A 14,730-nucleotide genomic window follows, 5' to 3' on the forward strand; every position below is an offset into this window, starting at 1 on the left:
AGAATGTCGAAGAGGGTGAGAAATAATGGTCAAATAAAAATAACGGTTAATAGCCTACAAAACCAAATATCACTAGTCTAGGCTATTACACATTTACACATTTTGTAGAACCAAACTGTGGAAAAGACAAACATGAAGCCTATGGCCTACCTGCCGCACCCCCCTGTCCCTTGTCACTGCGTGGTGCTGAACACACCAGCCACGCAGACGCAAAACGATTTAATGTTACACCCCGCCCTATAATATTTTTACAGGCGGTATCGAGTGACAGCGGTCAGCGGTTGTAGTCTATGTCTGCAATGACCTTCTTTAGGGCTATATAGTTATGTAATCTCTGTTGTGTCTGGTATTGTCAGTACAGTAGTAGGCGAGAACAAGTAAGGTTACTATGGCCACTGAGTTTAGGCCAGAGGTCTTCAACGGGGTCCGCGGAGGCAGGCCTACTCGCAGGGGGTCCGCGAACTTGTTGCCTGATTAAACAAGAAAAATATTTGTAAAACATTTTCCACATGTTTGTATAAAAAAATATATCATGGTTCTGAACATTTTGAAAGCTTGTAGGTCTACATGATTAGCCGACAGATTGTTGATGTTGTCATGTTTTACGCACAAGCCACAGTGTAGGGCCAAGGCTTATGTCTGTGTCTCCAACTCTCCTCCAGACAGAGCTCATCAAACAGTGCTTCCAGTGAACGTCCCACCATATTCCTCATCACTCACTCTCAACGCTCCTCTTCTATTTGCTCAGCAGCCGTGCGTGCGTGCGTGTGCCGCTGCTCTCTGGAGCGTAGCTTGATTTCTGGGCGGGGGGATGGCAGCCAGACCCAGGGTGACGCAAAAGGAGAAGCCATCATTGCTTCCTCAAAATAATTAATTTCTGAAGGGTTCTTTGGTGGGAATTTTATTATAGGCTACAGCTGTGTCTGCGACCTTTACTGTAGCCTATATATTTTTGTAAATAGCCTAACCTACACAGTTTTGTTTAGAATTTGGACAACCACCACTGACTGACACTGACGCATACATGGATTTGTATGGCAAGGTAAGATATCGTGTTGAAAGCAAGAGAAATAGAAAAATGACAAAACACAAAACATGGTTTGTAGCCTAATTTCGTAGACAGTGCCATGTTTTGTTTGTGTCAACTGTCAATTGTGTGTGTGTGTGTGTGTGTGTGTGTGTGTGTGTGTGTGTGTGTGTATGGCGGTGTGTGTGTGTGTGTGTGTGTGTGTGTGTGTGTGTGTGTGTGTGTGTGCGTGCGTGCGCGCGCGCATGATGGACAAAAGTTATCATAACTATATCATTAACTAAAGAGAATGATTAATGTCCTAGCTAGCCTATAAAAATGGATAGAGATAGATAACTGTATGGTTTCTAATTTCTATGGACTGCTCATTATGATCCTGCGTTAGGATCATGGAAAAGGTCCATGGAGACCGCAAGAATAATTTCCCTGCCCTTCGAAAGCACATCGTACAGCTGTTGACAGTTGTGAGTGCTGCATGCCGAATAATGTAGTCATATCGGCCATTACTCTGTGCCCGCAGCGCCCGCGTCGATACCGTGGAAAAAACTACAACGCCCATCTTGTTCGTTTTGACGTCAGAGTAGATGCTCTTCTTGCGATCGCACTCTCTGCTCTGCCAGATCCCAACCAAAGGGGACAGCTCCCAGGTGCTGAAATAACACCACCGCCTGCATTATAAGTAGAAATATAAAACACAAAGAAAAAGACACGCACAGGCAGAGCCGAGGCCTTCAACACAGGTTGGTTGAAAGACATCATGTCCTCGTTGTTGTTGTATTTAGTTATGGTTACATGTATCACTGGTTGTGTGAAAGAATTCCATCAAATAGAAAAAAATTGAGAGAGAGAGGGGGAGAGAGAGAAAAAAATGACCTCGTGAATGCCCAGAATGGAATTGCTTGTGTTGTAGGTTCGGCATTAAGCTTCTGGACATCATAAATGTCGTTTCATAGGTCGATTGCTTGGTATTGTGGCTTCATTTGTTATAGTCCTTAAAAATGCGAACATTGCACTTCTGTAGAGAGAGCTGCGTCCTTGTTAATATTGTTCCGTGTATTGGACATATTGTGGAGGCGGGAGGACACAATTATGTCCAATACACTGAACAGTATATTAGCCTTTGTATGAGGGCATTTCAAGATGCGAGCAGTAGACCTAACACTGACTGAGCACAGCAGGATGTGCAGGAGGATTCAGTAGCCTTAATAATTAACAGATTGAATCCATATTAGACATGAGCAGCACAGCGTTTCTCAGGGAAGCATTCACCTTGGAGCGAGAATATCTGCACTCATCTTGCTGCTGCTACTGTACTCTTGTCCTCTTTAGGGCGTTCATTGGTTTGTGGAATTAACTGAGGCAAATTCCCTGTTTCAGAGTCCATTTGCAAACCGGCGATCCATTTCATTATGTGGAAACAGCATAGATAGGCCTATATTATAGGCTACTGCTACTGTAGCCTACTGTACTGGTTCTCAAACATGTTTCATGCCAAGGACCCCTATATTGATATTTGGCCACGGACCCCCATCTTAAAATATCTTGTGTTAAATATATATATATATATATATATATATATATATATATATATATATATATATATATATATATATATATTTATATATATATATTTATATATATAGTCTATATAAAAAAAGATATACAGTATATTTTCCACGTTTCTATTAGAATATTATAATAGTACATGTATACATTTTCCCCCAAGATTTTAATTTGTTTTTAGCAGAATAGAGAAATAGCAGATCTACAAGCTCACAACGCACTGTGAGGCACTCATTGTGAGCTTGTAGATCTGCTATTTTTATTTTTGAATAGCTGAAGCATACATTGTAAAGTTACAGTGGTAAAATCGATTTTGATGCTGTAATATGAACAGAACACATTTCTCTGGGGACCCCCTGAAACCCGGACACCACTGCTGTATTTTGTTGTGGATTGAAAAGGTTTTTTGGATCAGGAACTTAGACAATACTGATTTTGGTGGTAGACAAACATTACTGTACCCATATCAAATAGACATTACTGTTCCACTGCCAAACATATCACTTATCTTATTTTATTGGTAAACATCTAAAATTACAACTGATCATAACACCAGTATGTTTTGTAATGTTTTGATAGCTTCAACCATAATCCAAATGTCTGTATATGTATCTTATTTTTTTAAATTGGTAGACATCTCATTTAGAATTTAACTTACACTTATGCAAATATATTTAAAAAATAATCAGTATTAATATTTGCTGCATTTAAAACCACTGCTGTCTATTGGTACAACTACTAATTAAATATTGTGTCCATGGCTGTGCTGGATTGCCTGACACTGCCTTCTGTCACTTCTGGTCAAAGCTAAGTAGGCTACAAGAAGCCTGTGTACTTAATGCATCTCTCTCTCTCTCTCTCTCTCTCTCTCTCTCTCTCTCTCTCTCTCTCTCTCTCTCTCTCTCTCTCTCTCTCTCTCGCTCTCTCTCTTTCTCTCTCGTATATGGTCTGCATCTATAAAGTAGTTACTTTTCCCAAAGCCCTTTATGGTGCATGTGTCACATTCATTCACTATACCAACATCAGAGGCACATTCATTCACTCTAGAGGCTGCCATGCAAGGCACCAACTAGCTCTGGTCCATAGCGATAGCTAAACTCCCCACTGATACCTTGAACCAAAGGTATCAGTGGGGAGTTGAAAGCTTACTCTACTGAGTGGACGCAGTCTGAGCCCCCCACCACATGCTTAAAATACATTTCTAGGGCAAAATGAAAAATATTCCACCGGATGGAGACTCCATTTCTTCTAGTTTTTCACTATTTGTCGTCGTCTAAGACTGCGTCCACTAAGTAGAGTAAGCTTTCAACTCCCCAATGATACCTTTGGTTTGGTGAGGGGCGAAACAGTTTTTGTTATATTCGGACCAGACGACGGGGCTTTCCGGTTTTGCCAAGCCGGAGCGGAGGTAGAGGAGCATAGAGTTAGGGAGAACTTCACTAACGCTATCGCTATGGACCAGAGCTAGGTACCAACCTGCTCATCGGGAGCAGTTAAGTGTCTTGCTCATAAAGTCAGGTGTAAAAGTGATCGAAATAAGAACATTCCAATTCCCAGACAACAACTCTCACTCTCTCACCACTATGGATACATCTTTTGTGTGAGTACAAGGCCAAGAGCTTCATTTGTTCTTCTCACTACATTTTTCCCCCTTCGTTTTACAGATGGCTGCCACTCAGGATGTGAAAGGGAAAGGGGAGGGAGGGGACCAGAACTTTGACTACATGTTTAAGTTGCTGATCATTGGCAACAGCAGTGTTGGCAAAACGTCATTCCTGTTCCGCTATGCAGACGACGCCTTCACGTCAGCCTTCGTCAGCACTGTGGGCATCGACTTCAAAGTGAAAACTGTCTACAAGAACGACAAGAGAATCAAGCTGCAGATTTGGGTATGTGGTGCCAGCAAAGTGTTTTTCAGATTGAACAGCTCATTTAGTTTTAGAGTTTTGCTACAATATATGTATAAGGAATTATGAATAAGAATGGAGTATTAACATTCAAGCAAACATGCACTAAAATGTTTGATTGCTGAAACAACTGGTCACGTATAAGAGGAAACAGATAACAAGTTGCGGTTGAGCAAAAAAAAGAAGTGCTTAATGCTTATCCTGAACACAAGCCCTTGACAGTCCAAAATGAAACGATAACTTACTGTGCTTTCTGCATCTTAATAACATGGAGAAACCCAATATACAGCATCTCTTCTTTCAGTCTATTTTTGACATCCGGAACACTGCCTATAAATCTGTGAAGTCATGTGGGCCTATGGTATTAAAAGCGCTTTTGTAGAAAGCACTCAGAGGCACAGAAACAACACAGAAGTTGACCTATAGGTGCCTTTGAGATGTAATCCAAATAAAAAAAGTCCATACTTATCCACAATGCCCTGACTCAACATCCCATAAATTAATTGTATTGACATCCAGGATCTCTACCTTGTATTGTCTTGCCAGTCGTGCATATGCAGTATTCACACTGTCCCTAATAGAGTCAGAGAGCATTTATGTTTGAATACAGAGTTTGTCTGTCTGGAAGAAATGTAAATTCCTTCATACTCCAACATCCCCTGGACAATTCATTCATTTTTCCATTCACTGTGTAACTCTGAGAAAGTGTAACAAATGTTACAAATGTAATTGTGCCATTTGTACGGTCAGTGTTAAATTAACACAACATCTTTTACAGTGCATGCAGCTACACTCGACATTGCCCACCCCTTTCAGTTGACTGATGCTGTAAAGGGAAAAGGACTCTTTAAAGAAACTCTGCCCCCGTCTTCCTCTCCCTTCGAACAGAGTGACCTCTGTCTGTAAAATACAATTAGTCTAGCAGTCTCTGCTGAGACCTCCCTGTCCGTCTCTCCTTCACTCGACGTGTACCTCACAGCTGATCAATATGTATCAAATACAGTGACAGGCTGTGACACAATGTTGTACAATTGGGCAGACATAGTGCCTTCTACTACTCCTCGTATTAACGAAAAGCAGTAAACTGCTTCTAAAAAATAATAATAATTTGCCATTCAACTGTATTTATCGTTTTTTGGAACAATGGCAAAAACAATAAAAAAAAGTTGTTCAAAGTTCTTTTCAAATACAGCAGATCTACAAGCTCACGATTGCGACTCATTGTGAGCTTGTGTCGGATATATTTATTTTTGCCTATTATGACATGCCCAAAATAGGGACGCCAAGGATGAAGTGGTTACGTTTCTATGGAGCTGTGGTGAAGTTGAGAATTCGAATGGAATTTGGATCCAATTTAGTCATTTTCGTTTTTTCAAACTGAAAGTATTTTTCATTATATTTGACAGCGGCAATGTACTTACCTCCACGTTGAAAAGATGGGACTTGGATGGTAGTTTTGTGCATCACTCGCTGAAGAATTTTTGTAGTGTTTTCTCCCTCCTGTTGCCAAACATTCTGCTTTAAAAGAACAGAGACAGATGGAGACTTCACCATTACTGACAGGAGGAGAGTAAGTGTAAGCTTGGCTCACAGCAGGTGGACAGTACAGAAGCAACACTTACTACAAAATGTAAAAGTATGCCAGCGGCAGACTGAAAAATGCAGGTTATTGTTTAATTAGGAATTGCCATAACACCTCTGAGGTTTCATTGCCCCTCCCCCATCCATCCATCTACCTACCTACAGTACATACCTGCCTCTCTGTTTGTCTGTCTGTCCGTCCGTCCGTCCGTCCGCCCGCCCACCCGCCCGCCTGCCTATCTACCGGTATATGAATATATCTACAACTCATCTATAAATCTAATCTACATCTATCCATCCATACATGTTTCTTTTTATATACAGACCAAAGTCGCTCTACTTTGCTATAGAGGTATTATTTGCTGCCATAGTTTGCCCCCAGACAATTTGTTGTTCATAATCATAGATGAAAGATCAAGTAATTCAACAGTATGTGAAAAAAAAAAAAAAACGGTAGAAGGTAACAATCAATTGACAGACTAATCAGGGTAATGTGTTTGTGCCTTTGGCAAAGGCAAGCATATTCAAACACAAACAAGATGTGCATCCCTGCCTTGTCTTGCTTGATTAGGTACAAAGAGATAAGCATTACAGTAAGTGGCCTTTTAGAGTGATGGTTAGTGTCCTTGTGGCTTGTGCGTGTTACACTCTTTAGTGAAATATATGAACTACAATACTAGTACAATGCAGCACAGTTTTCCTTGTTTGAGACTGAGGTGACTTAAGCACAGCATTGTGCCTACAGTAGATATTGTAAAATGACACTCATAATGGTTTAAGGCGTAAATCCATAAGTGACACATAGTTCCAACTATTGTCAGCGTCCACTCGCGTTAGCATTCCACTGAAGGCAGTCAGCTTCTTGGATTGATTTCTGGTGAACTGCAGACTACGAGCGAAGCTCTCTAGGAGGGTTCGTATTTACTAGAGTCAGCTGTTTTTTTATTCTCTCCAGCCCGGTCATTTTAACTGAGAACAACCATAGCTTGTCACCAAAATAGCTTGGAGAAGCAAAGGTTATTGTCAAGCACTTGGCCTTGAATTGATGGGCTAATGAAACGTGTGGATGCCTGAATGACATCTTCAGACAAAGAAGTCAGTGGTCAAATAATCAGGTGACTTCTGCAGGAATCGATACATGTACAGATACATTACATTTTTGGATGTTATAGTAGATAGTGCCAGTTGTTGTGGTGGACAGGCTGTGAGCTGTGTCTGTGTGTGGAGGGAAGGTCATAGATGTCCTCTGGCTATATAACAAGAACACTATTACAGCCTTATTCAGGCAGACAGAGTAAATCACTGTGGAAAAATACAAAGAATTGCTGCCTATGTACCATGTACAGTACAGCTGTACTCCATGCCTATTCTGCTGTTGCTAACATTTAGCTGACATTGCCATCAACCGAATGTGCCCCTCCACCCACACACATGCGCACACATGCACACAGGCTGCCCCCATGCTGAGGTCTCATTATCCATGCATGGGGAGTGATCAAACATTTGAATGATGATTATTGACATGTAATTAGGCATAGCAATTACCTGTGCTCATTGTTATTGTGTCGTTCTCCAGTCTGAACTCTGGAAAATAAATGTACCCATCCTGATGTAAAATATCATCATCATCATCATCATTATTTTAGCCTTAAATGAATGCATATTTTGTTCTTGGTTATGTTATCTGTGTTTAGGACACGGCTGGACAGGAACGCTACAGGACTATCACCACTGCCTACTACCGCGGGGCCATGGGCTTCATCCTTATGTATGACATCACCAATGAGGAGTCCTTTGGTGCCGTACAGGACTGGTGAGTCCATCCATCTTGGTTGCAATGCGTTATGCTGGGATCTCAGCTCATATGGTCTTGACAGATGTTTATTGACAGTTGCATGTAGTTATTGGCCTATCCCTCAACCCCTGGTCAGTCAAGGTAACATCTCTACCTCGTTTCAGTTATCAAATGAGCAGAAAGATTTTCTCGTTTAGATATGAGAATTGTAAGAGAGCGAGAGCACTAACAAGGAAAATACTGTGAGGTGAAGTTGTATTTGTCCACCATGAGAAATCATACCTTCATGGTCCATACCCGTTTCCATATAAAATAATGAATACAATAATAATAATTAATATTATAATATAATATATAATACCAGTAAGACACCTAATTCATTATTAATATATCGGACCAGTTACCCATATGGAGATCCCTGATACCCATATATGGAGATATGGGCATATTGGATGGATCAGCGATTCTACAAAAAAGAAATTGTTTCATACAACTGTACATTGTGCAAGTACTGTAACAGCAGGGGAAGCAGCAGCTAAGAACATAGGCAAAAATCAAAGCTATCCATGTGCAAAAGTTGGAGTCTGTAGAACCAACCGTGTGCTGTGAGACCCCAGACATGCTTACTCGGTATGTGAAAGTCCTATGACGTCTGACATCATACATACAATTTATTTTCTGCCCATATATGGAGATCCATGTCTGTAGAATCAACTGTGTGCTATAAGACCCCAGACATGCATCTGTGCGTGTCAGTATCTGTCTCTCAGTCCTTGTCCCCTTTTATGGCCATATTGGTTGGATCGGTGGTTCTACTGAAAAATTTTGTTTTGTACAACTGTACATCAGGGATCTCCAAATATGGGCATACGAGGGACAAGGCCGGAATGTGATGTCACAATGTGATGTCACGGATATCCAGGGTTTGATCTTTGATGAGATGATGTCACAACGATGTGATGTCACAATGTCAACAATGTGACAATAGCTATAGACTACAGACATTGAGGCATTACGGAGGGACGTACAGACAAGATGTGACGGTTCTCACAGTTGACTGTGACCTATGGTCACAATAATTTAATATCCTTTATATTTATAGGGAGTCTTACTGGTACTAGTACTGTACAGTATATAGCATACGGTAGTTATTTCTATCTGTATCTTGCTGAAGACCTTGCCCCTGGCTCTCTGCAGGTGTTTGAAATCTCTGTAGTCTATTTACACCACACTGTTAGCTTCCACAGTCAGCCCAAGGGAATTATGGGAACACAGAAAAAGACATGGATAGGAAATATTTCAGAAGGTACTTTTGGATTAGTTCCTTAGATACAGAGAGATGCTGACATTGCGCTAAAATATATGTTTTTGTAATGTTTATTGTCTTGTGGATATCAGTCATCTTCATGCTCGTTCTCCATTGTGAGACGACAATGGCCAGCTTAGAGTTCTTTAGTTAAAGTTTAAAAGTTTGTACCTTTCTATCATTGGCAGGCATGATAAGAATTGAAATCGTGTTTGGGTTTTTTACCTCCTTTATCTTGTTTACAACCATGCCTGAATGTGATATTGCCTGAATGTGATATTCATGTTTTTCACACCTCTTAATTAACAACTGTCACTTTGACAATATACTGCAGTCTCGCATCTACAAAAACGGTCAGAGAAAGATGCCCTAGCTTTTTCCTTTACATAACTGGAATTTTTCTTTTGTTTTTGCCATGGGCTTTAACCCCTTAAACCAGGGGTCTTCAACGTTTTCAGGCCAAGGACCCCTTAGTTGAGAGAGAGATGAAGCAGGGACCACCACAACCTTTTCATGGATTCCTTGTAGTTTCATTGTTTGACAGCACAATCATCATTGTATTTTGGATTCATGTCAATGTGTGTTTTCAGATATTTAACCACTTGAATTGACAATACTTAACACATTAAACGCCCACGTGGTGCCCACGCGCCAATCTCTTTGATGTTTACGAGTGCCCAACGACGCGTTGACGTGTTGTACAGTAAACTATACTGTACTGTAGCTACTGTACTTGGCTACTGCGGTGATGAAACAAACTCCATTTCCCAACATGCAGCGCGAAATTACGTCACCCGGACGTGCTGTCTGTCTCGTTGACTTCCTGTTTAGCGGCTGCACAAAAATGCTGTTTTCTCCGGATTCTTTTCCTTTTTTCTTTTTTTCTCAAAACAGCTGCCTCTTCTACCGGCCGTAACACAAACGCTGTGGCTTAGAATTGATAAAAAACGGTCCTGACTGAAAGAAAAGATCTTCGCGAAATAAACAGGACATGCTTGGATTACATTTACTCAGATTACTTTTCTCACCAGTACTTCAAAGGTAGGTAAAATGGCGGGTTGCCATGGGCACCAGCAAATTAAAAGTTGAATAATTCTGGGCACCCGCTGTGTTAATAAACATGACCTTTCACTCTGTAATTAGTCAGCTCTTTTTCCCCTCTACACCAAAGCTCTTTGCCAAAAATAGCAGATCTACAAGCTCACAACAGCTTGTGCTGCGAGGCGTTGTGAGCTTGTAGATCTGCTATTTTTGGCTAAAGTTCTCAAGTGGTTAATATAAAAAAGGAGAAAAAAAAGTATCTATCCCACAAAGATTTGGAGGACCCCCTATAGTAACTCTGAGGACCCCCTAGGGGTCCCGGACCCCCGTTGAAGACCCCTGCTCTAAGCTTAGTAAAACGGACCGTAGCTGCAACTGTACTTGGACCGTTTTTTTCCGCCTACACCAAATCTACAGCACACACTCACAACGCGTCGCAGCGCGTCACGTTGCGTACTTATAGCCTATTTTTGCCAAATGTTCCCCTCGGAAAAGGGATGCTGGGGTTCAAGTGGTTAATTCCACTTTCTGTTTCCCCTTGTTCTTTATGAGAGGGATGCTAAAAAAAACGGTCTCCATGGTAACAGCTCCTTCCCCGACTGTGCCTGCATAAGCTATGTGACGTGTCCATTTCCTGCTTGTGACAACGTAACAAGAATAGGAAAAAAGAATCACAGACAGACTGAACGTAATACCAATGAGAAATCTAACTACACCATACAAATACTAAGCTATATTACTGGTAGGCTACTATGCAAACAGGGATTGACCAATGGCATATGAAAAGCCGATCTACAAGCTCACAACACGTTGCTATCCGAAAAGTTGGGAGATTGTTGATTGGCTATTTTCACAACAAAGTATGTCATACAAATAACTACTCTCAAAAAAGCATTTCACATGCATTCATGGTCATGTTTTGAGCAATGCAATTTAAATGCACGAGGTAAGGCTTGAACCTGGGACCTTTGGACTGAAGGGCACAGACTTTACCAGACAAGCCATTGAATTCCTAAGCAATACATAGTGAAAAAGGATCCCACAAAGATGAGTGTTCTTCCGTTATTTAACAAAGCCAGCATTTTATAATATCCATTGGCTCATGAACCCTTCATTTTTTCATGCACAAATTTCTCCTTCACAGGGACATTAGATAAAGGTCCTTAGATTGTGTGTAGAATGTTTCATGCAAATTGCTAAAAATCCCAGGATAGAAACAGGTTTGAGTGTTTAATAAACTGCTCAAAATGGCGGAAAATCTAAGGCCGGAGCTTACTGAACAAAGAGACAGATGTGTTCCTCTTGAGTCAAGGCACATGAGTAAGCAAGTTGCATGGCTTTAGACCAAACGAGGCATGACTTATGCCTGTTTAAAGTTGTCAATCTTCCACTTTCCTATACTTTAAGCAGTTTATTTGCAGTTCTTACCAACAGCTATGGGTCTGCTGTCCCGTTAATGGTCCCCGGCCAGCGGCCACAGGCTATAGGATCGGTCGTGCTCCCATAACCCAGCCGGACGGTGGGTGGACCACTTAGAACTTAAAGAGTTTTATAAGCGAAGGAGTGCTTTGGATATCATATCCATCCATAGTGCTCACCCGCTACGTTTGCTCCGATCAACCGTTGCTGTATTTGAACGTTGAATGTTATTATCACATACTATATAATATAGCTTAGTTGAAACAACGTAAACATGGACTTCTCATGGTTGTGGTAACGATTCAACGTCAGGCCGGGCAGGTTCATCAAATAAGCAGTGCTCCATGAGCACTTGAGCAGTGCTCCTCGACAAAAGTCAGTTGTAGTCGTAGTTGACTGGTTGTGCATATAGTTTGGGTGCACGCATCCCCGGGTATGGATGGACTAGCCTGGGATCAGTAAGCATTTCGGGTCTCTCATCTGGTCGGGAGCGGAAACAACCAACATCATGTTGTAGTCATCAGACGGATTACACTTCGGCCAGAATCAGTTTGTACCCAAAATAAGGGCATAATTCTAAGGCCTGCCCAATAAAACCCTTGATGCAGCGTATTCTGTCCAACTCTTAGCGACTGGCAAAACTACACTTCTTGAGAATTTAAATAGGGATTGGGGAAACAAACAGGGGGGACCAAAACAAAGCAACACCGCTTCTCCTTCCCGTTGACGGTTTACGCCACGCCTAGACCGGATAACACAGCCCGTTTAAAACGAATACCAGGTTTCCTCCGAGGTGGAAAGTCTGGTGATGCGAGGTTATGGATGGACAAGCTACTTTGATTTGCATACTAGGCCTACCGTAACTCCATAAACTCTGATACAGACACCAGCTCAGAGTGGGCAGCAGCTGCCTTTGACTCGGTTGTCTGTTAGAGTGAATATTATCACCAGTGGATGTGAAATGACCCACGTCTAAACCGCTCTAACAAGTCAGATTGGGACAGAGAGAGGGAGTGAGTGCCAAGATCACACAGCGCTCTCTCTCTCTCTCTCTCTCTCTCTCTCTCTCTCTCATATACAGTAGATCTCTCTCTGTCCTGTGTTGAGCTGGTTGTGTGTTGGGTGCCCTACTTTTAGACTGCACCAGCACCAGTTCCCCAACTGCTTTCTTCAGAATTGTGTTGTGGAGGTTATGTCTAAACACGGAAGTACTTAACCACCCTATATATATCATTGACTGTATTCCCCCAGGGCTTTATACTAGGCCCCCACCTTTTTTCCTTTCGCTCTACACCAAATCTCTTTGACGAAAACCGTCATCACACAACTGATCTTGCTGTGGTGCACTGAGGGCTTTCAGATCTCTGATTGTTAGAGCTCGTGTTACTATGCAAATATCCCAAATCAAATCTCTGGGGCTCCATCTACACTGTAAAATCCCTAGTGTTATTTTAACTCTGAGAATGTAGCCTACAAATGGAATCAAATGGAAGGGCCCATTTGTCCGGTCCATCTGTTTCCATTTGTACATTCTCAGAGTTACAGACCGGTAAGGGTCAATTTGGACCCCTGGTGGACCCTGGACCGGACGTTGAGAACCATGGTATTGTAGCGTTTACGAAGAAGGCTCTCTGATATAAAAACAAAGCCTTTAACAGGAAAATGCTCTACACTGTTTATGTACGATATATGGTCGAAGCTATGAATAGACAATGACATGTTGACATGACTTTTATTGATATGAATTTATTCATATTTTCTTTGCTTGTTTTTTTATATTTGTTTGCTTGTTTGTGTCTGAGCATTTGTGTATGTACACTAGTATGTAAGTTTGTTTAACACTTTATCCCAATGCTGGATAGCTGGCTTGCATACTGCATACATTACTAAAGGTTCGGTCTTGCTATTCCTGTGAGTGTTATGACCATGAAGTCTTTCAGGCTGATTAAGAAACTTAACTTTAAGTCATTCATACAAAAAACATAATTATAATGGAAAGACTCTTTTGTTATTATTGTTATCTCGCCGCATGCAGGTCGACCCAGATAAAAACCTACTCCTGGGACAATGCACAGGTGGTGCTGGCTGGGAATAAATGTGATATGGAGGAGGAGAGAGTGGTGTCAGTGGACAATGGAAGACTGCTGGCAGAGCAGCTGGGTAAGAAGAACCTATTACACCATTCTTTCCCAAGTTCATTGACCATATCGTTGCTGTGTATGTAATCTTGTATGTTAATTTTTCTACTTTTAATTTTTAATTATTTTATTTAAATGAATGCCCTACTGCTTTGTACAGGTTTAAGGCGAAAATAGCTGATCTACATGCTCACAACAATATTTTCATTTTTTTTTTTATATATTTTGAAATCAAAGTTGGTTTATTAATATTTAACCATGAAAAGTGTTCACAAGTGCTTGTAACTAAACAATAACCACATTTGATCCACTGAAACTCAGGTTTTGGACTTTGGACGACTTCCATCCAACAGCGACACAGCAGCAATTTTTGCTCTTATGTCATGCATCGTACACTACATAAATTGTATGATGTAAAAGCAAATGGCCATTGTGTGGATTTGGTCAAAATCACAACATTGCTGCAGTTTATTGTGTAATTGTAAATTGCAATGTGTAAAATGACATGCCTGTTTGAAATGAGGATTCTTGGTTTTTCACCGTTTTAGCCTCTGATATTTAAATTACATTTCAAAATAAAGCATCAAAACTTAAAGCTTAATTAAAACTGTGCCTGCAACCTGTGCTCCTCAGACATATCACAGTACAGCACAGCAACTTTCAAAGGCTTCGCAGGAAATGTCCTGTGAACATACCGTGCTCTTGATCACGGCTATATACTGCAGTATACTGTACATCTCATGACCGTTTCATTTGTTCCAGGCTTTGAGTTCTTTGAGACGAGTGCCAAGGACAACGTCAACGTGAAGCAGACATTTGAGCGCCTTGTTGACCTAATTTGCGACAAGATGTCGGAGAGCCTGGACACGGATCCGGCGGTCACCACGGGGGCCCCCACCGCCAAGCTGACAGACAGCGCTCCACCTCTCCAGCAGCCCGGGTGCAACTGTTAG

The 14,730-nt window shown here is 41.4% G+C and overlaps 1 protein-coding gene across 1 annotated transcript; it reads left to right on the forward strand.

Moving 5' to 3' along the window:
- Window positions 1–1,024: 1,024 nt before the first annotated feature.
- Window positions 1,025–14,730, forward strand: rab3c (RAB3C, member RAS oncogene family; the record flags this gene model as incomplete). Its single annotated transcript, XM_080738300.1, has 5 exons — window positions 1,025–1,042; window positions 4,255–4,479; window positions 7,773–7,891; window positions 13,675–13,799; window positions 14,540–14,730. 5 exons carry the CDS (start codon window positions 1,025–1,027, stop codon window positions 14,728–14,730), a joined length of 678 nt encoding a protein of 225 aa, XP_080594426.1.

This window comes from Nannobrachium achirus, assembly GCF_963921795.1.
Source record: "Nannobrachium achirus genome assembly, chromosome: 12".
Taxonomy (NCBI): Eukaryota; Metazoa; Chordata; class Actinopteri; order Myctophiformes; family Myctophidae; genus Nannobrachium; species Nannobrachium achirus.